Source organism: Schistocerca piceifrons, chromosome 3, assembly GCF_021461385.2.
Source record: "Schistocerca piceifrons isolate TAMUIC-IGC-003096 chromosome 3, iqSchPice1.1, whole genome shotgun sequence".
Classification (NCBI taxonomy): domain Eukaryota; kingdom Metazoa; phylum Arthropoda; class Insecta; order Orthoptera; family Acrididae; genus Schistocerca; species Schistocerca piceifrons.
Window position 1 is genome coordinate 944,482,145 of NC_060140.1, and position 26,692 is coordinate 944,508,836.

At 45.9% G+C, this 26,692-nt stretch overlaps 1 protein-coding gene across 1 annotated transcript in view; it reads right to left on the reverse strand.

Annotated features, from left to right (window-relative positions):
• The window catches only part of LOC124789245 (polyglutamylase complex subunit TTLL1-like), a 117,805-nt gene extending 106,141 nt beyond the window's left edge, over positions 1-11,664 (reverse strand). Inside the window, exons 1-2 of the mRNA XM_047256539.1 lie at positions 11,565-11,664; positions 9,430-9,514 (exon numbers count right to left, since the gene is read on the reverse strand). Coding sequence (XP_047112495.1) covers positions 9,430-9,514; positions 11,565-11,664 — 185 coding nt within the window. The remainder of the gene's footprint in view (positions 1-9,429; positions 9,515-11,564) is intronic.
• Positions 11,665-26,692: the final 15,028 nt, after the last annotated feature.

Genomic DNA, 26,692 nt, shown 5'->3' on the forward strand with positions numbered 1-26,692 from the left:
CGAACAATCACATAAGCATGCGCTACGTCGCAACACCAGCCTGCAACATTGGACAAAAAATGTGGACATGGAAAAGCATTTTAGAATTCTTGTAAGCTCTTTGTATTGAAGAGTAACTTTATCGATTAAGTGTGGCTCACTAACATTAGACACCAGAAACCAGTAACATTACCAAACAATGCCTCCACCTCAAAGTTCCCGAAAAGTCACTCCCTGTACACCGGAGAGCCGCCAACTGAACTCGACATTTTCAAACAACTGCTGAAACTTTATTTCAGCCAGTTAGCCCTGAAGTACACAGTAATTCACTTTTATACTGAAACACGGGCATTCTCACTGGATATCCCAATTTCCTCACTCGCCGTAAATGTTGCACATGGTAGGACTTCTCAAATACAGCGTGATTCTCAAGTCACTATACATTTCAGTAATATAGTAACGGAATATTTGTTTCTTGCAGGTACTACGACAGAATGCTAACCAAAGAAGAATGAAGCGCTGTTGTTTTTGCTCGTCTTCGTGGAATGACGTATGAACAGGTGTGGACAGACTTTGCCCGTCGATTCCGGAAAACAGGCCCCACCAGGCTTGCTATCAAGATCCTCGTCGATAAATTCCAGCTATGTGTTGCAGATGAAGAACGTCCAGGGAGGCCGACCATAACGCCAGACACCGTGCAAAGTGTGCAGCATGCGATCACACGTAGCCCTTGTAACACCATAGCTCTAAAGCTGTACTGATTTATTTTGCTTTTGTTTCATTTAATGTTACATTGCTGTGCTTCTGTAAATGTGTGTGATTGAATCGATAACATAAAATTGTATACTGCTTTCTTTATACAAACTTTGATGTCATGGTTTGGTTCTATGCTGTGTAGCATATCTTTCATTTAAACTATTTGTCCCATTTGGAGGGAACAAAACGTACTGTATATAATTGTAATTTTGTGTGAATAATTTTTTGTAGAGATGTCAATGTGTGTAAATGTTTTATTTAATGCATTTGGTTGCTGTTATGTAAACTGCTGATCCTCACTTAGGGTTCTTAGTTAGTTTGTATGTAAAAGGTGTAGTGGTTCCCCTCGGGAACGGAACTGTGTAGCGCGCGCAAATTGTGGTTGGCCTAGGTAGGAAAGGTGGAACAAGAGTCAGTCGGGGACGAGCTACTAGTCGGAGACGAGCTACCAAACTGTGCACTGCCATGTAAAAGATGCATATTGTGCTGGTTCCGAGAGAGGATTTTTCTGCTACTTTCCAATGCCTCGGATGGATGGATAAGTAGCTGGAACTATTATGGAATTTGTAACTATCATCGCCACCAAGAAATGACAGAGTCCAGCAATTCTGCCTGCAAATCCACCTACCAACATGCAGTTGCCACCACGTTGCGCAATCCCTGTAACGTAATACTATAATGATGTACAGTGAAGGATCAGCTTACTGGATGTTATTGTGCTCAAATATAAGGTAATTTATATCTGAATTTATGTACCTACGTTGATTTTTCTCCTCATCATAACACCTCTCAGGTTCCTCTCCGTTTGAACTAAAGTGATAGCCGAGTGTCCTTACTAAAAGAAATTAAAGCCTAGAGTTTTTCTAATTAATGCCTCTTGAACTTAGTGAAAAGAAAGTTAAAGTTAATGTGGCAAGAGAGTGAGGAGTGAGTTAAAGTAAATGTTGTTTGCTGAAAATAATTTTCCTATTAAAACTGCTTATTAAAGTGCTGTTGCTAACTTCAAAATTAAAAGTTCTTAAGACTGAGGCTTATAAAGCAAATGATCACATTGTTGTCTGTAGTAAAGTCTAAAAGGTGAGTCAGTTTCCTGCAATTTTGTCAACATTGTTTTTCGCTGTAGTAAAAATGAGAAAGCTGCAGTTGTGAAACGTTATATACTCATGTTTGCTAAGTGTTTGTCTCTCTTGTGTATTAGAAGTGCATATTAATAGTAATGTTATAAAGACCATTCACTTTGTGTAAGCCCTGAAAGTAATAGTGTGTTTCGGTATCTGTTATAATTTTGCAAATAGTTTCTGCTGCTCTAACTGCTAGCTTCATTCTTAACGTAAACAAATGTATGTGTCAGAGTTCACTGCACTCCCGTGTGACAAAGTATAGGTTGTGTTTATCCACTAAAATTACTAATAACTACTTTCTTGAACGAGAATGTTAATCATTCTCTTGCCTAGTTAGGCTGGCGACCGTTTTCTTTATCCATTAAACAGTGCAGATAAACAAAATTTCGTTTGTTACTGTTCAAATATTTACGTAATTCTTTCATTTCCGATAAGCCACCTCCGTTAGGTACAACACGGTCAACATAACAAAACTCCTCTCAGAGGGTAACACTGCTCTGTTGCTTTATACCATAATTGCTTTAACAAAATAATTATATTTCACGACCTGCCTCCTACTTTAAGGTTATGGTACAGCAGTAGCAGACGGTAGTGTTATACCCTTCCGCATCTACCAGGAGACTTAGTAGGGAGCTTGGTATTCCTCAAACCACTGTATGGAGAGTTCTTCGTTACAAGCTGCACAAACGTGCGTACCTTATCCAGGTCGTACATAAGCTTGAACCTGAGGACTACGCAGCCAGACAAACTATGTGTCATGACCTGCTACAAGCCGTGGAAAACGATAATTTGATGCAAAATGTCTTCTTCAGTGATGAAGCTACGTTTCATACCTGTGGACATGTGAACGGACACAACTGCAGGATCTGGGGAGACGAACGACCAAGTGTGCTGCGGGAGTGGCAACGGGACACAGCAAAAGTGAACGTGAGGTTAGGGATAACGAAGTCAACAGTGTAAGGGCCCTTCTTCTTCGCAGAAGAAACCGTTACTGGAACCACAAACCTAGATATGTTGGAACAGCTTTCGGAGCCCCAGTTGATATCTGATGGGCTTATGGATACTGTTGTTTTTCAACAAGAAGTGCACCAGCCCATTTTGCCCTCGTTGTTCGGAATTGTCTGAATCAAGCATTTTCCTTCAGATGGATTGGTCGTGTCTGTCCACGGATGTGGGCAACCCAATCTCCTGACTTGACACCCTTGGACTTTTTGCATGGGGGTTTATCAAGTCTGCGGTATACCAGGTGAAGATCCGCAGCACTGAACACTTAACACAGCGGATACGACCCGCAGCTGCTGAGATTACACCAGATATGCTTGGGCAGGTTTTTCGGTCTACAGTGGAGCGCTGGGTGGTGTGCCTAGACATGCAACGTGGTCACATTGAAATGTACTGAAATTATGTCCTATTGTCACATAATCTGCAGTGCCATTACATATTGGTTAACAAAATTTGTTTAAGTACAAAATGTATAGTGACTTTAGAATCACCATGTATTTGTTTCCATTTTTTGAAGAGGTTGAAAAATCAGCCAACCAGTTGCAAATAAACGTTTATTAGCCCTTGACCTAGGTTTTGATATTTGTAAAAAAAATCTTCTTCAGAATAAGTGAGCCTTGTTACACCGCATGATGGTACATTAGATTAGATGAAGCTGGGCGGATCTTGTCATTTATTAGATTGACAAAACAAGAATTATTCCAAGCCATGGTATTCCAAAGCACAATTTATATAATTTAATGTACCATCATGTGATGTAACAAGGCTCACTACTTCTGAAGAAGATATTTTTACAAATATCGAAACCTAGATCGAGGTCTAATAAACCTTTGATTGCAACTGGTTGGCTGAGTTTTCAACCTCTTCAGATTTACACAGTTGCTATTTCGCAGCCATGTTTAAGGTTTCCATTTTTTGTTACTGGTATCGTTTCAACTCAAGTCTAGCAGACTGATCAGTACATTCTAAATGCGTAATGAATCTGACGTAAGGTGCAAGTGCTACTCCGACGTGAAGAGGTTGGCGCAAGAGAAGAATTCGTGGCCGGCCGCATCAAACCAGTCAGAAGACGGATGACTCGCGAAAGAAGTGACTCTCCTCAACAACCCACAGTACTTGAGTTGGAGGAGGCAAGTCCATCAGCTCCATTCTACTGAAAAAAGCAAGGTTCCCCGTCCTCAAAACGCCTCTAGGAAACCCTCCTGGACTCCGGGTCCTGCCTTGAAGACAAGCACGTCCTAACGTGTCGCTATCTACAGGGCCAGAGTTAAATTAACGCAAAACGTGTGTCGCAGTTAACACCCAGTTCAGATAATCAATCCCTCGAACATTCATCTCTACTAGGTTGAAAATGATGTGTTGGATTATGTTATTAAACATTACACACGTGGTTCATTTACCATACATACAGTGCATTAATTCACATTAATTTCATATAATGTCACGATTTTACATAATCACTGTCATAAGCGCTACCTTGATTACAGTTGTACATACTCAAAGATTTATGTCACAGGCCACATACGAACTGGAGTCAGAATCAGAGCTGGAGGCAAGCAGAGCACTCAAAGAAACAATGTACACATGGCTGTGGCAGCGTGCAGTAACTTCGCATTTGGGCTCTGTTACTGCAAACAAAACAGGAATCACTCGGACGTAAGACAATTGTTGCTAGGGCGAAAATGAAAACACGTGCTTTTGTATGCCAAACCAGAAAGAAGAATAACTCATAATCTAAATCTCTCGTATATGTTAGCTATGCACCTTGCAATGGTACAAGCCATTACGTGCAACCAATATTGAAATTAAAACGAGAGGGACTTGAATTCTGTGAGTTGAATTTTCTGTTCTCTCGGTGAAAGTCTGTTCAGAGGAGACGTCACCGAACACAACGATCCTAGCAGCATTATTTCGGAATTATTTCGACGTCTGCTGTAACGCCTACCTGATAACGACTCCAAGCCATGGAGCAACACTATAGAACTGGTCCTACAAGCACCTCGAAAGCGATTTCCTTTACAGATGTACTGAACTTTCCAAGCGGCCTCCCAACAAATCCAATTCTCCTAATCGCCTTCCCTGCTACTGACTTCACGAGTTCGCTCCACTTCATATAGATTTCAGCATCACTTCTGCTTAAGCAAGGCGACATGCTTCGAGTGTTCGTCCCCACTTTTATAATGGGGTCTCTTTCTGTTTATTGTAAGGACTGTCTTACATTTATCCACCTTTAAAGAAAGATGTCATTCATTACATCTAAAGGAAATTTTGCCTAAGCGTTTCTGTATTTCCTCACGATATTTCAACGACGATACTTTCTCACAGACGACAGCATCGTCAGCAAACAGCATTACAGTCCTCTTTAGTCCTGTTGATCCTTTCTGAGAAAACATAAGATGTCCAGTTACGGTTCCATGCGAATACACCCAAAGTACTTTTGCTGCATACTGCGTGTCCCATACAGTGTTTTTTATTACGTTAGTCAAAAAGTCTTCGAACCATTTGTATATCTGTGAAGGTACTCCATATGATCATATCTCAACCGAGATATACAATCGACGATATAGTACAGCGTCGAACGCTTTTCTGAATAAAGCAAGCTGTGTTCCCCGATAGTTGTTTTGGGTCAAGCGCACAGTCCTATTCCACCCGTTCGCTCTGACCCAACGTCACGACTTGTGTGACGTCATGAGTTTACGTTGCGAATGATGTAAGCGGCCTCTTATTAAATGTTAACTGTGGTCGCTTTAGTAACTAGTATAAACTACGATGTTTGCTGTCTATGCTGTTTATTCAAAATATATCGTGATGTACGAGGGTTTACTTAGGGTGGAACCTGAGAGAACAACTTATTTTGTTGCTAGAGCAACTAGTAGCGATTACACTTATATTCACGTTTCTCACAAATATTTGGCTGTTTCTTTACGTATCTGGCACAATTTTCGAGCGTAATGTTAGGCACGAACTTAAGATCATATCTCAAATGGCTGCGCCGGCCGCGGTGGCCGAGCGGTTCTAGGCGCTCAGTCCGGAACCGCGAGACCGCTACGGTCGCAGGTTCGAATCCTGCCTCGGGCATGGGTGTGTGTGATGTCCTTAAGTTAGTTAGGTTTAAGTAGTTCTAAGTACTAGGGGACTGATGACCACAGATGTTAAGTCCCATGGTGCTCAGAGCCATTTGAACCATTTTCTCAAATGGCTGCGGGTGAAACGAGTAGTTGTCTTATTTATCATCTTCGTTTTTGCAAATATTTGGCCGTTTCTTTCGAATGTGACATCGTGGAGACGCGGCATATTTGATTTGATTTTTTTTTTTCAGGGATTGTGTTATTGTCACCGGTGGTTCACTCCTGTGGTGGATGTTTGTTCTTGTGTTGCAGTTTGTGGTAACTGATCAGTTGAATGGTATCTGGTTATGGCAGTTAGTGAATATTTATTTGTTTTAGTTTTTGAGCTATTGGTTTTCGTTTGCAGTTTGTTGGTTTTCTACATTGAATGTTTGTGTTTCTCATTTGCTTTGGAGTTGTGGGGCGTTAAACCCAATTTTCCTTCCTTTCTTTCAGAGTTGTGTATGAATATTTGTTGTTTGCACAACGGTTTGTGTGTGTGTGTGTGTGTGTGTGTGTGTGTGTGTGTGTGTGTGTGTCTGTGTGTGTGTGTATGTGTGTGTGCGTGTGTGTGTGTCCAGGATGAGTTAATTTGTAGTTATCTGTGGTAGGTAAGTATTTTTTATGAGTTTCTTCCATTTAGTGTAAGATTTTAGTTTTTTGTGGAAAAAAAACTCACTGAAATGAGGGTTTCCAGCTTTTTGTCTCGTTAGTTCCATTTGGAGAGTGAGAGAGGGAACGGTTTAGTATCGCTATATTGTTGTAAGCTGTACAAGTCGAACGAAGTATTCGATTCCAATTGTCTGTTTTTATATATTTTCGTTCGGTTATTCTGGAGTACTTTCCGATTACGTGGTTGTGTGTGTCTGGTACTTCCGCCTGCGTTTAAGCTTCATACTGCTAGTGAAATATTCGTGTGTGTGTGTGTGTGTGTGTGTGTGTGTGTGTGTGTGTGCGATATTTTTCTGGTCTGTTTAGAGGAATTCTTGTGTGCCATTACTCGATTATCTGGTTGTTCTGTGACGGTGAGTCTAGTATCGCAGTCTTCGTTTGAGCTTCGCTCAAGCGCAATATTCGACTCCAGTTTTCTGTTTTAGTGCTTTTTCATTCGGTTCATTCTGGAGAAATTCGTATGCGATATGCTCCAGTTACGCAGTTTTTCTTCGAATTATGCTAGTCTTACGGTAGCATTTTTAGTTTGTCCAAGCCCACAACCCGCGGCTGTTCACCTAGTTTCATTCCATTAGATGTTTGACATACACTCCACGACAAAAAGAATGACGCACCACGAAGAAATTACCCGAATAGGACGGAAATTGGTAGATGCGATGTACATGTATAGACAAACAAATAATCACAGTTTGACAAAGACTTGATTATTTATTCAAGAGAAAAGAGCTTCACAAACAGAGGAAGTCAGTAACGCGTTGGTCCACCACTGGTCGTTATGCAAGCAGCTATTCGGCTCGGCACTGATTGTCAGAGTTGTTGGATGTCCTGCTGAGGGGTAGCGAGCCACATTCTGTCCAACAACCAGAATGTGATGCCATGCGAAAGCAGAGAATGAAAATAGGCGCGGTAAGCTAGTTTACTGAGATGTATATCGCCAAAATTTCCAATGACCCTAATAGCGTAAGTAGCTGAACTCAAACGATTCAGCAGATCCTCAGTGTGTTTTTCCAGTTCAACCCCTCATCAATGAATACACCTAGAAATTTTGAATATTCTGCCTTAGCTACCGATTCCTGATCAAAGTCTATATTTATCAATGGTGTCATTCCATTTACTGTGTGGAACTGTATATACTGTGTTTTGTCAAAGTTTAATGAGAGCCGATTTGTAGAGAACCACTTAATGATTGTCTGGGAAACATCGTTTACAATTTCACCACTTAATTCTTGCCCGTTGGGTGTGATAGCTATACTTGTATCATCGGCAAAAAGCACCAGCTTTGTATCTTCGTGAATGTAGAACGACAAGCCATTAATATATACTATGAACAGGAGAGGATCCAAGACCGAACCTTGTGGCACCCCATTCTTGATTGTTCCCCAGTTTGAGAAATCACCAATTTTTTGCATATTATGTGAACTGCTTACTTCAACTTTCTGCACTCTTCCAGTTAGGTATGATTTAAACCATTTGAGCGCTGTTCCATTCATACCACAGTACTTGAGCTTATGTAGAAGCATTCCATGATTTACACAATCAAAAACCTTTGAAGATCACATAAAAACCCCGACGGGTGACTTCCGGTTACTCAGAGCATTTAATAATTGATTCGTGAAACTATATATAGCATTTTCCGTTGAAAAACCTTTCTGGAAACCAAACTGACATTTTGTTAAAACTTTGGTCTTACAAAGGTGTGAAGCTACTGTATAATACATTACTTTTTCAAGAAATTTGGATAAGGCAGTCAGAAGAGAGGCTGGGCGTTGGTTGTTGACATCAGACGTCAGTCAGTGCGTTTCCAGGACGTAGACGAGTCCGGACAGCGGTGGGGTACTAACCTGAGTGTCACCCACCATACGACTGATGGTCTGGAGTGCAATTTCTTTTCATAGGAAGACCGCTTTGGTTACCATCCGTGGCACCCTTAGAGCACGGCGGTGCTTCGACTTCTGTCGTCCTCTATGGCAAGCCATCCTAGGCTTACACTCAAGCAAGATAACGCGCGCCCGAAACGGCGAGAGTTTCTATCACTTGTCTTCGTGCTTGCCAAACCCTGCCTCGGCCAGACAGTCCATCGGATCTCTCCCGAATTAAACACTGGAGCATTAAGGGCAGGGCCCTCGAACCAGCTTGGGATTTGGACGACCTGACACGCCAAGTGAAAATAATTTGGCACGATATCACTCAGGAGAACATCCAACAACTCTGTCAATCAATGCCTGGCCGAGTAACTGCTTTCGTAAGTGCCTGAGATGGACCAACACGTTATTGACTTGCTCATTTTGTGACGCTCTTTCTCTTGAAGAAATACCCAATTTCTCTGAAATTGTAACCAACTGTTTATCTGTGCATGCCCATTACATCTAACAATTTACGTCCCATTCGGATAATTCTTTTGTGGTGCGTTGTCTTACAGCATATTCTGCGTGTTTATGTCTATTTTCGATGGTAATGGTCCATCTTGTGGCCGCCATCTTGAAAGACGTAATCTGCCCGTTATTAAATGTGGCCTGTGGTTATCTTAGTGACTCTTATAAACTATGCTATTTAGTCGAAATATAACGTCACTGGTTAAAGGTGAAGGGTGGATTCGGAACATGCTCTAATTCACATTTTTCCTGGAGTCGTGCTGACTCTGTGACAAACGTTGCTTTTCCTTCATTGATGTCTAGCAGAAAAGTGTTTTGACAAAATACTACATGCGTTAGTTTCTTCTGTATTCTTCATTAGCATCAGTAGTTTTTTGATGCACAGCCGGCACTTGGTGGGTGAAGATGCTGTTACTTAACTGGTTGTCGTTCATCCTGTAGCCACTGTCGACACTGAAGAGGTTGCGACATGTCTGCGTTCCAGCCCTGTAACAAGAAAAGTAGTCTCAGGAAATGATCTTCGACAAGATTATGGCCGAAAGTGCTTGCTTCACTTGTTACACTATCAAACACTATGCAACACCATACATAATACAGCACTGAAAGCATATCAGACGTGGATGAATCCTTTCCAGAGAATGACTGATAGAGATGTTGCTAAATCTATGGAGCAAGAACAACTCGTTTTGACAACTTATTTATTAAGGGAACTACAATAAGCACCAACAATAACACACTCTTCAAAACCAACAAAACAATAAGGAGCCCTTCTGCGGATCTGGCAAATAACAACTAATTCGTATAATCAGAGTTTCCTTCTGTAACGCCGGAAATGCATATCCTCCTATTTCCATCTATTGTACTATAAATTTGTTTTCCTTATTTTTGTTACCTGAAGATATAACATTTCTGTGTCTTTGTATATTGTAATTGTTTTACTATTTGTATATATATGCATTTATGTCGATGTGTAATTGGTTTGTTTTGTGAATATTATTTGTATTTATACGCTGGGTCTGGCCTAGGGAAAACTATACTATCGAACGAATACATCGATAGGTCGTGTGGAGAACGAAAGTGTTTAGGATCTTTGGTAGTGTTAACTCTGCCGCGTGGAGCGCGGGCTGAGCAGAGGGAGTCTGACTGGGGTGGTGCAGTGGAGCAGGTGTGTTGTGTGACGCTCCCGCGAGTTGCCGCGCTTTCGGGCTTTGGCAGCATGTAATTGCGCTCGACTTGCTATGATAATTTCTGACACAGTGTCGCGGGCGGGAAGCATTACCTGGCGCACATCAAGAGCCCGTTTCGCCTGGTGACCGTGTCGTGAAGAAGGCGCGCCAACATCCATCTTCTGCAACAGCGACGGCCGACAATGAGTGACTGTCGCCACCTCCTCGATCGAAGGCTTCAAACCTTCAATCAACCAACAAGGAAGACTGGAAGCACGTAAAGTTTTAGAACTGTATGGCAGACCTCAGCTTTTCAAACTTTTAAAATTGTTGCATCACAAAATTACACCAACTTGGCACGAACCTTTGTTGCTCATTGTCCCACTTGCATTGCCAAGCAGGGTCCCTTCATTTTCCGGAATGAACGCGAATGTCGTTGAAATTCAAACGCCAGCATCATTCGATTTCACTGCTTTAATTTCAAAGTTCAGTTAAGGTATTCATAGCTGGCTACAATATTCAGATTACACAAGCACAAATTAAGAGTGCGAGTTTTGTTACCGTATTTTAGCTTACCTGTGACTGCAGCTCAGCTTGGTATGTACTAAATTTTACTACTGTTAATTGATCAGAATCATTTAACTCAAGTTCAAAGTTAAATCCCTTATTTCTAAATTGCGTAGATTCAAGTAGCTTTTGAAATTATTGTTGAGGTAGCCCAAGACTAACCGTATTTTACTGAATTTCGATGTGCTTCAAAAAGAAAGCTCACTATTAACTTCAGTCACTAAATTAACTTTCGATTTACCGGTTTTATTAATTCTTTTGCTAAATTAAGTCAGAGTGTAGCGAAGTTTATTACTTCTGACAAACTTTCAGTTTTCACACTACACGTGTCAACCTTCAGTTGCCACGCTTCTAGTGCTAATTATATGTTTAATAACCTTTCTTTTTCAGTTACTATAGTGATTGATCTTAGGACTGGCGACCGTAATTTCCCCCAAATCTCAAATATCTAATTACCGCTAGTTAATTGTTAACGTAACGGCCGCACATTTACTTTCTTTATTAACTTTACCCCTTTTCAAAATTAATTTTCACCAGTTTCATTTGCATTTTTCCTTTCATTTAGATGTAACCCTTTCCTCCCTCTTTAGCGACAAATTAACTTCGGTAACGATTGCTTTTTCCAAATTTCCATTAGGTACGCGCGGTTTAATTTTTCACTGTCATTAAGATCGATAAGTGAGGGGGAGGTTACACTTCGACTCCATAACCGTACAACAATTCCACGTCGAAGTCGGCTCTTAGCAGCTGGTGGACAGCCTAATACGACGGAAGCGACGTCTCACAATCGCTGCGGAAGAGAGGGTGGTCGAGGTGGCACACCCCTGGACCGGCAGATCTTCTCTGCACTCAGCGAGTCGATAACTGCCTGCTGAATGGCAGGGCGGAAGGATATTTCCGGGACTATTTGCACACACGACATCGGCAGGAACTAGGTTGTCAATCGTCGCGCCCCCTTCCTCTGCTGCTGGTTGATGCCCTCTGATGGACGTTGACCGTACCCACATGTTTGTTGTCAACTGTGGTACTTGCTTGTAAACACTCTTGTGTCGGCCAGACTTCGCAGCGGAGTCGGCAACCCGCATCTCTGGTGTGACTGCAGAGTTGCCGCTGCAGTAGGCGTCTGCTGGTAACTGCAGCAGATGTGGCACATTGGTTTGCAGAGTTAATTAAGTTTCCAATTATCACTCGACATTCCTCTGAAATGAACTCAGATGGATCATACGTCACTCAGTCTTGATGTGATCATCCACTAGTTAGTGAGCACTTCCCAGAAATGTGTACCACCCATGGTGGTTAGAATGGTCGTTCGACGAGAAATGACTACGGTTGAAAGAATCTGGTTCGACCACTACACTGGTAACCCTACAGGGTGTTGCGACGAAATATCGAGAATCAATGCAGCGAAGACAGCTGAGGTCAACAGTTGCAGCAGATGAGCGGCCAACAGAGCATGTGCGGTGAACACAGCTGGAGAGGCAATACAGCAGGCCATCACCCGCAATCCAAGCATTTGGGTCAAGAACCGGGAGGGAAGTTGGCTGGTATGTGGTTGCGCTCCTCATTGGCAACGATGATGCGTCCTCAGAAAAGGATAGCCGTCCTTGGCAAACGTGGAGCCAGAAGAAAACACGAATGCAGAATTCCATCGAGCCAGTCTCTGGAGCATCCCAGGAACTGCAGGATGTACCTATGCACCGTGGAATGATCGAGTGTGTTGTGGAATATGCCGGACAAAAACTAGGGCACTACTGTTTATACTCTATTTCACATAGTTACAGCAACCACCGTAAAATATCTAGGAGTATCTGTCCGAAGCGACATTAAACAAATAGTAGAGGAAAAGCAGATGCCAGACTGAGAATCATAGGAAGAATCAGAAACAAATGCAATTCATTCGGTAAGGTATAGGGTACAATGCGCTTGATCGACAGGTTCTTGATTTTTCTTCATCAGTCTGGGGCCCTTATCATGTAGGACTGATAAAGAAGATAGAGACGATCCAACGAAGAGCATAGAGTTTCGTTACGGGATCATTTAGTCACCACCAGTGCATTACAGGGATTTAAAAAAAAAAAAAACAGTGGCAGACGCTACAAGAGAGGCGTTGTGCATCACGGAGAGGTTTACTGTAGAAATTTCGAGAGCGTGCTTTTGCGGAGACCCGTACCATACATCACTTCCTCCCACAAACGTCTCACGAAATGAGCACAACGGGAGTATTCGAGAAATTAGAACTAATACAGAGGCTTACCAACAACCAAGCTTCTAAATGATAATTGAAACCCTCATCTGCCAACAGGTGTTGTTGACATACGTTGATGGGAACAGCTGAAAATGTGTGCTACGACCGGGACTCGAACCCGGGATCTCCTGCATACATGGCAGACGTTCTGTCCATCTGAGCCACCTAGGACACAGATGAATAGCGCGACTGCAGGGACTTATCTCTTGTACGCTTCCCGTGAGACCCACATTCCCAACTGTCCACAGTCTACATACGTAATGTCCCTAACTCTTACGGGAATCGTCACCTTAGTGTGCGCGAGTAATGAGTGGATGGGCAAAGTATCTATTAGGAACGTCACGTGTGTAGATTGTGGACAGTTGGGAATGTGGGTATCACGGGAACCGTGAAAGAGATAAGTCCCTGCAGTCGCCCTATTCATCTGTGTCCTCGGTGGCTCAGATAAATAGAATGTCTCCCATGTAAGCAGATCATCCCGGGTTCGAGTCCCGGTTGGGGCACACATTTTCAGCTGTCACCATCAAGGTACGTGTTACCGTGCGGAGTCGCTCCGCGCGCCGTCCGACGCTCCGCTCTCGGCGGTGTTTACTTCCGCGTCGTGGTGTTTGTGTCTATCGAGTCCAGTACTAACGTACACCATGGCGCACTCGTACCGCCGTGAAACGATCAAAGTAGCGTTTCAGGCCGAACATCCACGACCCAGAGCTTTCGAAATCGAACAGTTCATACGAGAGGATCTACGTTTGAACCCCCAGGACGTAATCGGCATACATTTTTCCATCACTGGAAGTGTTGTACACATCAGGATGTCGACGGAGGAAATTTGCAATGACATAATTCACCGTCATGCCACCGGACTGAAATTTAAACACTCTGATGGACATATGGGAGCTGTGACGGTCGCCCATGCTGAATTCGGTCTCCGGACATTGCGGATGTTTGAGCTCCCGTTCGAGGTGCCTCAGGATGTGGTCATTGCCGCTTTCCAACCATATGGCACCGTCTTGGGTCACGTCGCGGAGAAGTGGCAAACATTTACGACCTACCCCGTGTTAAACAGTGTCCGGCAAATAAAAACTGAACTGACGAAACATGTCCCACCGTACCTGCTGATTGGCGGTGTGAGGGCCATCGTCATGTACGATGGACAGCCACGAACGTGCGCAGGATGTGACCAGGAGGAACATGTACGTTCCGAATGCTTACACCACCGTTTAATACAGACGCCGTTACGCGAAGAGACCCAGGCTTCGACGGTCACGTCCTTACCCATCACCTACGCCAAGGTTGGACAGGACCCCGTCGTGCCACTCCAGATTGCGCCAGCAGCATCGTCAACGCAACCCGCCGCAGCACAACGCGCCGACGACGCAAGCACGGCGTCGCCTCCAGTGCTCGCTTCCGGACCGTCCGGGTTGCAGAGCGAAACCGATGTTCCTGTTGCAACCGTGGACGTCGACCTCGGTGTCGTACCGACGCCTGCCTTTGTCCAGACGGGTTCGGCGTCAGACGACGGGCGACCACATTCTGATTCAGAAGGCCACATCAGAAAACAGCAGTCGCCTCGCAAACACAGGAAGCGACGACGAACGCCTTCCGATGACGCCCTTTCTCAGACGGCCCCGCGAGATGTCGACCTGATGTCTGACGGTGGTCTCCCACATTGCGTCCAGTCACGCGATGCCGCAGCAACAGGCGCCCGTCATGTGACACCTCCTCTCCCAGCCTGGGACGTGTCCTCGCCGTTGTCAACGAATGATGACGGCGGTCCCCCTGCCACTCGTGTTGCGGAATCCACAACACCCGTTCTAGAAGTACGTGACCGACACATGTCCACGTCGTCAGCTTCCTGGGCCTATGACGTTGAAGAAGAAGCGGAACAGACTGCCAGCGTGTCTGCACAGGAGTCCACCTCGGCGACACTGGGGCCGGCAGCCCGCCAGTAATTATCACCACTGCGGGACCACCGGCGGGTCTCCACCTGCCGGCTACTTCTACCGCACGTTCGGCAAGTACTGAGCATGGCCGTACACAGCAATATCGTATCGCCACGATGAATCTTGCCACCATTCGTGCCCCCCGTAAACTGGCCATGTTCCGAGACATTATTTACTCTGCGGATGTTGATATAGCACTCTTACAAGAGGTGTTTGTGGCTGACTTCCTAGTTCCCACCGGATACAACGCCCATGTTTCCCCCGCATCCGACACCGGTAGCGGCGTCGCCATCCTGCTACGCGACGGACTCCCTGCAGAGGACGTCATCTACCTCCCCACTGCGCGAGGAATGGCCCTCACACTGTTCAGCGTGTGTATTATTAATATCTACGCTCCGTCCGGCACTGGCCCCCGTCATGACTGACAAACTTTTTTGTAGAAAGCGTCACATCCCTCTTCACCAGTCTCCAGGACGATTTGGTACTCGGTGGGGATTTTAACTCGACACAAGAGCCCGCGGACCAACTCCCGCGACATTCACCTTGTGCATCTCTCTCAGTGGTCATCGACCGTCTACGACTTGTTGACACATGGAAGAAGCTCCACGGAATTCGACCGGGCTATACATTCTACACCTCTCACTCGTCAAGCCGCATAGATCGCATCTACGTTACCCGCTCCCTTGCTGATGGCACACGTCATGCGGAAGTCTGGCCCTTGGCCTTTTCAGACCATGATACGTACCTCTGTGACGTCACTCTCGCCCGACAGCAAGTGTGGCATAGTCGTGGTCTGTGGAAACTCAATGTCGCTCACCTGACCTCCTCAGACTGTCGCCGTATGGTCGCAGAAGCGTGGCCGGCCGGAGTGGCCGAGCGGTTCTAGTCGCTACAGTCTGGAACCGCGCGACCGCTACGGTCGCAGGTTCGAATCCTGCCTCGGGCATGGATGTGTGTGATGTTCTTAGGTTTAAGTAGTTGTAAGTTCTAGGGGACTGATGACCTCAGAAGTTAACTCCCATAGTGCTCAGAGCCATTGGAACCATTTTTTGAAGAAGCGTGGGCACGCTGCCGCCATCGTCGAGGGGCCTATGACTCCACCTTATCATGGTCGCTCTCCTGTGCAAAGCCGACCCTCCCTGCACTTCTACTACACCACGCTACGTGACTGTGCGACGATGCCATTCTCGCCAGCCCGGCAGTCGACGGGCCATCACACGAAGGCGCAGATCTCCTTGACCATGCGCCGTCACTTGGAAGGCACCGTAGTCCGTTCTCGCGCTTCTAATCGTGTCCCTCAAGAACGTCCGTCGATGTACCACCTCCTTCAGGAGAGACAGCGACGACGACGAGCTCTGATCCAAGTGCTCACTGATGTGGAAGGGCGCCGGCACGACACCCAACAAAGCATCGGTCGTACTCTCCACGCTCATTTTGCCGGGCTATACGCAGCCGTACCGCATTCTGCAGCACTGATCACAGAAGTCGCTCAGCTTACTACGAACACTCTTCCGGAGGATGCAGTGCATGACCTCCAAGACGACGTAACCACAGATGAAGTGGTAGATGCTATCAAGGCGGGTTCCGATAACAGATCTCCTGGACATGACGGTATACCCATCGAATTTTATAAAAATTTTCTCTATTTGTTGGCTTCCACGTGGACGGCAATCGCACAAGAGCTGATGTCACCGATGACAGTGGTCCGGAGCGGCTTTCTAGATAGCATTATTATCCCCGTACACAAACCACACGGGTTATCGAGGGTCCAGGACTATCGACCGCTTACTTCGCTCAACAGCGACATGAAAATATTCACACGGCTACTGGCATCGCGACTCAAGAAGGTCGCACGTTACGTCACCTCCTGCGACCAGACTTCCCTAGGAGGCGACAACAACATCCGTACGGCCCTTTGCCGTTACAGAGACATGATAGCATTAGCGCATCATCAGCGTCTCCGTGGAGCTTTGGCTTCACTGGACTTTAGCCAGGCTTTCGACCGTGTTGACCACTTCTATTTACGCACAGTTCTTCAGCATATGGGTTTTCCTGGCGGTATTGTCACAGTGGTTATGCGCCTGTTGAGTAGAGCAACCTCTAAAATCATGTACAATGGCCGCCTCACACCGCCCCTGGTCATCGCACCAAGGCTGCCCTCTTTCCACGATTTTGTATGCTTTCGCCTTGGAACCACTACTCCAGGGCATGCGCCAACGTTTGGACGGTATGGCTGTGCACGGCCACCGTTTTTGTTGTACAGCCTACGCAGACGACATAGTACTAGTATATCTGCGCAGTGAAGATGAAGTACGAGCAGCACTGACATGGGTGGCGACTTACGGCGAAGCGTCGGGGAGCTGCCTCGACGTGTCAAAATCCAAGGTCCTGCTCATTGGTGAGGGCTTGCCGGAGAGATGCGTTGCCCCCCTTAGTGTCGCCGCCATCATATGATGTCTTGGGCTTGATTTCACGGCAGACCTGCGCCGCTCAGCGACTATCAATGGTAGACGCTTGCTACAGACAATCAGAGCAAATCTCGCAGATCACCGGCTACGAGCTCTCGACGCTATCCAACGCGCGCAATACGTGAACATGTGTCATGCTTCCCGTATACCACACGTGGTTCAAGTACTACCAGTCCCAAATCTCCTGGCCCGACGACTGTTGATGGCTCTCGGCTCCTTCGTCAACTCGGGGACGTTATTCAAGGTGCAGTATGAATCCCTTGCACTGCCACGAGATCGTGGCGGGGTGGGACTCACCCACGCGCCGACTCGTGTCAAGGCACTTTACGTCAGCTCCCAGCTAAAACTTTGGCATCGTTGCCCGCAGAGCCTTACTAGCTTCCTGCTTCACAACTTTGCGCCGGCCTCCTTGTCCGCCCCCTTTTATTACATCCAACGATTTTTCCTGGAGTTCAGTTACGTCTACCGGTCCTTACCACTTACACGTTTATACCTCACGAAAACACTCTCCGAATTGTTACAACAGTGCCGCCCGTCCGACCCCATCGAACGTAAGTATCCACAGTACGTATGGCGACACATATGGAAGGCGACCCGTGCGCGTTTTCTCGAATCAGACGTTCAGTCAGCGTGGTACATCACCGTGAATGGCAAACAAGTTAACCGAGATCGTCTGCACCGCATCCATATCGCCGATTCATTCCTCTGCACCCACTGTGGAGTGGATGACACGGATGTCCACCGGTTGCACTGTGGCACAGCGTTCGGCGTCTGGACACTTGCCCGGCGAATTTTGGCGTTTCTTACTCGACAGACACCGCCTCAGATCGACGTCCACATGCTTTTGTACCCCGATAAGACTTTCTACCCCTCCGCCAAAACTCACTCTGTGAATTGGATCTGTGGCCACACGTTCCGCTATCTTTTTGCTTCCGGCGAGAAGTCTACGCTAGGATATTGGACTTATCTCAATGAACGACACTGCGTCCTGATACGCAACCCACGCTATAAGCAATATTTTTCCAATTTCTTACGGAGCACCTTCGATGACCCACCTCGTAGCTGGAACGTCCAAGCCCTGAGAAGCTGAAAACTGTATTAAGCGAACCGCACTGAATAGATCTGCTACCCGAAACCCACGCCTACGAAATGAGAAGACACGTTTGGACGAGCTGGCCTGCTGTAGGCGGAGACACTTCAGGAGCTCCTGTAAGAACTAGTCTTTAACTACAAGTCGCACGACGACTTACATATATATATATATATATATATATATATATATAAATTAAAAAACTTTTCCTTATTTATTTCTCATAATTTGTTCTTAAAGGAAAAAGAAATTTGATTTTGGCTTCGAGAAAAGTTTTTTGTTCCAAAAGATTGCTTCTTCGCCATCAAGACGAAGGAGACTAATTTTTGTTTACTGGAAGGAGAAACCAGTATAATTGGAGTATTTGTTCTATACAGCTGAAGAAGCTCGCCAATGAAAAAAAAAAAGGTATGTCAACAACACCTGTCAGCAGCTGAGGATTTCAATTAATTATTATTTATTCTAGAGAAGCTGCACGGTCATCAATGGTATCTCTTCTTGCGAGAACTGTTACTACACTCCTGGAAATGGAAAAAAGAGCACATTGACACCGGTGTGTCAGACCCACCATACTTGCTCCGGACACTGCGAGAGGGCTGTACAAGCAATGATCACACGCACGGCACAGCGGACACACCAGGAACCGCGGTGTTGGCCGTCGAATGGCGCTAGCTGGGTAGCATTTGTGCACCGCCGCCGTCAGTGTCAGCCAGTTTGCCGTGGCATACGGAGCTCCATCGCAGTCTTTAACACTGGTAGCATGCCGCGACAGCGTGGACGTGAACCGTATGTGCAGTTGACGGACTTTGAGCGAGGGCGTATAGTGAGCATGCGGGAGGCCGGGTGGACGTACCGCCGAATTGCTCAACACGTGGGGCGTGAGGTCTCCACAGTACATCGATGTTGTCGCCAGTGGTCGGCGGAAGGTGCTCGTGCCCGTCGACCTGGGACCGGACCGCAGCGACGCACGTATGCACGCCAAGACCGTAGGATCCTACGCAGTGCCGTAGGGGACCGCACCGCCACTTCCCAGCAAATTAGGGACACTGTTGCTCCTGGGGTATCGGCGAGGACCATTCGCAACCGTCTCCATGAAGCTGGGCTACGGTCCCGCACACCGTTAGGCCGTCTTCCGCTCACGCCCCAACATCGTGCAGCCCGCCTCCAGTGGTGTCGCGACAGGCGTGAATGGAGGGACGAATGGAGACGTGTCGTCTTCAGCGATGAGAGTCGCTTCTGCCTTGGTGCCAATGATGGTCGTATGCGTGTTTGGCGCCGTGCAGGTGAGCGCCACAATCAGGACTGCATACGACCGAGGCACACAGGGCCAACACCCGGCATCATGGTGTGGGGAGCGATCTCCTACACTGGCCGTACACCACTGGTGATCGTCGAGGGGACACTGAATAGTGCACGGTACATCCAAACCGTCATCGAACCCATCGTTCTACCATTCCTAGACCGGCAAGGTAACTTGCTATTCCAACAGTCCGCATGTATCCCGTGCCACCCAACGTGCTCTAGAAGGTGTAAGTCAACTACCCTGGCCAGCAAGATCTCCGGATCTGTCCCCCATTGAGCATGTTTGGGACTGGATGAAGCGTCGTCTCACGCGGTCTGCACGTCCAGCACGAACGCTGGTCCAACTGAGGCGCCAGGTGGAAATGGCATGGCAAGCCGTTCCACAGGACTACATCCAGCATCTCTACGACAGTCTCCATGGGAGAATAGCAGCCTGCATTGCTGCGAAAGGTGGATATACACTGTACTAGTGCCGACATTGTGCATGCTCTGTTGCCAGTGTCTATGTGCCTGTGGTTCTGTCAGTGTGATCATGTGATGTATCTGACCCCAGAAATGTGTCAATAAAGTTTCCCCTTCCTGGGACAATGAATTCACGGTGTTCTTATTTCAATTTCCAGGAGTGTATTATATAACTATGAGAGCAAGCATGGGCTTGCAGCAGTAAGAATCAGCATGAGTATCGCCGAACACTAAAGTTGCTTTAATCTAGGCGCAGAGTGACTAGGATTTTGACACAGCTACAAACCGATCACACCTTCTAAAACATAAAATTTACGAGGGTTGTCCAGAAAGTAAGTTCCGATCGGTCGCGAAATGGAAACCAAAGGGAAAATCCGGTAAAGCTTTGCACAGATGTGTCGGGCAGTGTCTCTAGCATGTCCGTCGATCGTGTCGCGTCGCTCTTTTCACTTTTGAGTGAACAGTGAGCACGTAAAGATGCGTAGGGAATAGCGTCTCCCGCCATGTATGGGGGTCTGGTTAGAGATTTCGCCTGTGTGACGCAGCCCACATGACACACCTGTCGAGCAGTTCCTTCTTCATGCCAATTGTCGGCAGCACTCTGCAGGGGCAATGAAGACGCCAGGGGCAATGAAGACGCTCCTGCAGCGTTTCCGATGAGAAGTGTTTGATGACTCACAATACAATTCGTAATTGGCCTCCCCCTAAGTCTCATTTCTGCTCACAAGAACCGCTGGCTATGAAGACAAAATTTTTCCACAGACAACGAGCTGCATACCAGTGCAGATAACTGGCCGAAAGCACAGGCGGCTGCTTTCTGCGACGAGGATACTGGAAAGTTGATACAGCACTACGACACAACTCGAAGTTGGAGCAGCGACTATGTACAGAAGTAGGCGGAAGGTGTGCCTAACTGTTGCAAATAAAACATTTCTGGTTTTCACTGTGGTTTCCATTTCGCGAGCGATTGGTACTTTCTTTCTGGACAACACTCGTGTTATGTGAATTAATTAACTGTCGCACTTCAGATAAATAACTGTTGGAGAAAGAAACTGAAAGAATCGAGGGACGAAAATGCTAGCTTTTACTTTAGTAAGGCATTATTTGATCATGCTGTTGTGCTTAACAATACACCTCTTACTAGTAACAAGAACTTTATAAGTACAGAGAAACAGCTGTCTTCTCTGCATGGTGCGTCACTTAATACTTGAACCGCAAATATATCGGACATGAAAGGCGCTGTCGATACGAGGTTCCACAGAATTGAACTGTAGGCAAGGACGCATATACGCAATACACAGATTTTGAGCCGTTGACAGAAGTGCAGTTCTTTGCAACAATTAGAAATTTTTAAATGGGATAATGTCTATTGACAATGAAATGCTAGAAGTTGTGTAAATGAGAACGTCAGTGGTTTGTGTTGCAGGAAGCTAGTGCAAGTAGTTAACGAGAGTAGAAGGACAAGGTTCGCGTCACCCCACTCTCCATTGTTGCCAAATTTATCCAAGATGGTGGCAATGACGTCATCCAAGATGGCGGCATGTAGACTTGGCAACAGCACATGACGTCATTCAAGATGGCGGATTTTGGCGGGAAAATAGGCCAATTGTTCTATGTCCACTAACCTAACCTCAAGAAGAAATGGAGGTAATTTTGAATTTTGGTGGAAAATAGGCCAATTGTTCTATGTCCACTAACCTAAGCCTCCAGAAGAGAAACAATGGCGGGAAGTTTGAATTACAAAAGGATAATGCATGCAAAGACCGTACTTGTCTTTTTTATTATTATTGATTATCATTCATTAACATTCATTATTATTTATTATTATTTTTTATCCTTTATTATTAGTAATTATTATTGACCTATCTCCACTAGAAAATTCCCCCCAAATTCAAATTCCAACATGATAATGGCTGCAAAACCTTACTTTGTTTAATATTATTATTCATTATTATTTATTAACATTCATTATCATTCATTGTGATTTATTATCATTCATTATCATTTATTATCATTCATTATCATTTATTATTATAGGCCTACCTCCACTAGAAAATTGCGCCAAATTCAAATTCCAATACGATAATATCTCGAAAAATGTACTCCTACCTATTATTATCATTTATTGTTTATTCAAGATATTCGATTTTCTCGGTGAGAAAGCTATTTTCCTTACACCCTTAAAAAAAAATCTATCACAAGTTCAAATCCCAACACCATAATTGATCACACATACGAACTTTCTCCCTCACTTATCTTTTTTCACTGGTAGCCTATCATAATCGCGTCAAATAATAAACTGCTCTTATAGTAACGTAATTCACTTCCTTTGATCTTGCATGGGGGAAGGGACTGAAGACTTTATTTCAAGCAGTACGGTCATCACTTGTTCTCCAACACAGTCAGCACACACATCTTTGATATCGCAGTGCAGTCACCACGACGTCTGCGCTCCAACTGGATTAGTTCAAATCCTCGCCACCCCCTGGCCAGCGCGCGGAGACTGCCGACACCTGTCACGTGAGCCGGACACGCTGGACAGGATGGAACGTGTCGAGTTCGACTTCAGAGCGGCCCCTTGTCCGCTCACCACGTGCATTCGTCGCCTCCGCGCGTTTCCCGCCAAAATTGTCTGCCTCGGAGCTGAATCACACAATGGTCGGCCGTTTCCCTGCAACACTTTCGGCGCCACGTTCAAACCTGTCGATGCCGACCGCTCACCGTCCACCATGTGTCCCTGTGCGAGCGAGGACGCAGTGCTACACTTTTGGCGGCAAAGTTTGCTCGACAGTGGAATCCGCCATGACTATATAACAGCACGTTTGGACTGCACTAGAATGCCCGCTAATTGACTCGCTCTCGCGCGCGCGCAATAACTGTACAATCACTGCGCCGCCGCCCTGCTTACGTCACACACCATCCATACACGCGACGGACATAGCCTTCTGTAAATACCTGGAAAGTGACTCTTTATTTCAGACATTACGGTATGCAGGTGTGTCCCAACTGACTTCTCCATGCTCACACAGCAAACCTCCAGAGCGCAGATGACGTACGCACGGCCGGCTGAGCCCACTCCATCGACAGCTCCCTGGCCGGCTGAGGTCAAGCGACCAGCAGTGCCCGCACACCCCCATGGCCAGCGCCACAGGTAGGTGGTGAGAGCGGCGCCTTACAGTCCGACTACGTAAACATCTATCGGCGCCCGCGAGCACTTAACGCTGGACACGATGGAACCTGTCGACCGCGTGCCGGACAAAGGATACGTTTGGCGCTAGAGTTTGACCGACAGTGGAATCCACCATGAGCGTATAACAGCGCGTTTGCTCGTTGCGAGAACGCTCACTAATTCACTCTCACCACCCCGCTATATTAAATAATTGAATTTACAATTTCATATACGTATGCATTTCACATACGTATTGAGCAAGCAGTAAAGGAAACAAAAGAAAAATTCGGAGTAGGTATTAAAATTCATGGAGAAGAAATAAAAACTCTGAGGTTCGCCGATGACATCGTAATTCTGTCAGAGACAGCAAAGGACTTGGAAGAGCAGTTGAATGGAATGGACAGTGTCTTGAAAGGAGGATATAAGATGAACATCAACAAAATCAAACGAGGATAATGGAATGTAGTCGAATTAATTCGGGTGATGCTGAGGGAATTAGATTAGGAAATGAGGCACTTAAAGTAGTAAAGGAGGTTTGCTATTTGGGGAGCAAAATAACTGATGATGGTCGAAGTAGAGAGGATATAAAATGTAGACTGGCAATGGCAAGGAAAGCGTTTCTGAAGAAGAGAAATTTGTTAACATCCAGTATTGATTTAAGTGTCAGGAAGTCATTTCTGAAAGTATTCGTATGGAGTGTAGCCATGTATGGAAGTGAAACATGGACGATAAATAGTTTGGACAAGAAGAGAATAGAAGCTTTCGAAATGTGGTGCTACAGAAGAATGCTGAAGATTAGATGGGTAGATCACATAACTAATGAGGAAGTATTGAATAGGATTGGGGAGAAGAGAAGTTTGTGGCACAACTTGACCGGAAGAAGGGATCGGTTGGTAGGACATGTTCTGAGGCATCAAGGGATCACCAATTTAGTATTGGAGGGCAGCGTGGAGGGTAAAAATCGTAGAGGGAGACCAAGAGATGAATACACTAAGCAAATTCAGAAGGATGTAGGTTGCAGTAGGTACTTGGAGATGAAGAAGCTTGCACAGGATAGAGTAGCATGGAGAGCTGCATCTACCAGTCTCAGGACTGAAGACCACAACAACAACATACGTAAGCAAACGTGTTCAACTCCCTAATTTCAACTACTTTTCGCGAACCAGACCGCCACCTCCTCCTCCTAGGAACCAGCGCCAAGTTTGAAATCTGCCAGTAAACAAAGCTCACCTGCGCTTCCGCCACCAACCTAAGAAAATTGTTTCAAACTAAGCCACCAGCACTCAACCTCTTCCTACACGTTTCTGGTAAATGGACTCACCCTGCACCAGGTCCATGGACCGAGGAACGAATTTACTTTATTTAGGAATGGAGTATATGGATCACACCGACATGTCCCACATCATACAGACCTGCAAAACACTCCTACATAACTCATTTATAATGTTCTAGACACACGCTTGCTAATTGTAAACAGTTAAAAATAATTCATAGCACAGCCTACAGACATGCAAACCGCTTGTAAATAATGCAAAACATTTACCTCCAAATAGCCAAACAACTGCTAATTTTCGGAAATAATTTCAGTGCATAGGCTGATGGAAGGAAGAACGAGTGTACTTTATTTATTTGCGACATATCTTTTTGAAACTTCTACTTCTCATAGGTTTCGATATATAAGGCTGACATAAGGCAGTTTCTGAACTCCAGTAGTGCACTGCACTTGGCAACACAACCACACCCATCAAGATATTCATTCCAATCCAGACCTGTAACTCCTCTACAGGTAAATTTGTCCAGTTATTTGTCTACTCACTCACATTCTGACCAGATTGCCGTTATTGCGCAGAAACAGCTCAGACCGCGCTGTCCTGCTCGGGGAAGTAAGGAAGGACTGCACTCTATTTATTTGGAGCCCTTATATTTAGTCGTGGAGTATATTTGTCACAAAACACCCGCGCTGATCCGACTGTGGGCATCTGACACAGGCCACAAACACGTAAACAACTCCTAATTTCACCACACAATAGCAAACAGCTCTTAAATAATGCAGCACACATTATCAGCAGACGAGCTCTGTATTCTGAAACTCTCCCAATAAAGCACCGCACAGTGCACGGACATGCTCGCAAAATAGCACAACAGACGCGCCCAAACACCACCAGCTGCCAAACCGACCAAACGTCTCTGCTCGGCCTCCCCCAAACATGACCTCAACACAGTCGCATTTGCACCTATCACCGGAGAAATTGATATCGCCTATGCGCCTTAGATTACGCTCCATGGCAGGCCGCGCGCGCGTGCGGTTGGCGGGGAAAGGGATTCCAGAGTCTCCAGCCAAGTTCAGCTTCCGAGCGCTCGTGCCAGCCGACACACGTGAAAGCTGCATTGTTCTTCTCATTTATACCTCCGGCGTCTCAGGTCTGGACCTGCCTTCACGTCTATTCTCAGAATAGCTCATAGCTCGTTGACATACTCGATTAACGCGGCTGGGAAAACATTTACTACTCGCATGCAACCAAGATGGTGACGGAAAAACCAAATCACTCTGATCTGCGCTGCAGGCGCGTGTAATCATTGAGAACACTATTTATTTTTTTCCAACAACTTATTTAACCATACAGTGTATCTATCACGCTATCACAAAACACCAATCCCAGATGTGCCCTGGGCCATGTTGCACAGCCCACAGACACGCACCCAATCATAATTTCAGTACGCACTATAGCAAACTGCTACTAAATAATACATCACACAAATGTGTAGATACGGTCAGTACTTGTAAACTATCCTAATAACGCATAGCAGAGCCTGCAGATCCGCTCGCAAAATAACTCAGCACAGATGGGCAGGTACCCCCATTCCACACCCTGCCCACAGGATCGTGAAGTCACCCATCCGTCTGACTTCAGACCTCGCACAGCCCCTGCTCGGCTTCCACAAGCGTGAGTTGGCGCAGTCAACGCGCTCGTCAGCGGTCAAAGCACACACATACGTCCATCCAGGACCGTGATCCCGAGCCGCGACCACCGAATGCGGGTGAAAGTCAACTTTATATCGACGTAGCATAATTCCAAAGCGCAGCCTCCATATGCTACACACATCATAGCAGCACATGTCTTTACCTCCTATGACAGTGTAGCACACTGCACATTGCTCCTCACATGACATTACACAGACCTTTAACTAAACACAACTACACAACCCTGCTCTCGCCTCGTCACGTGACCAGCCATCTAAAAACCTTCTCAATATTATTCCTACTTTACAACAT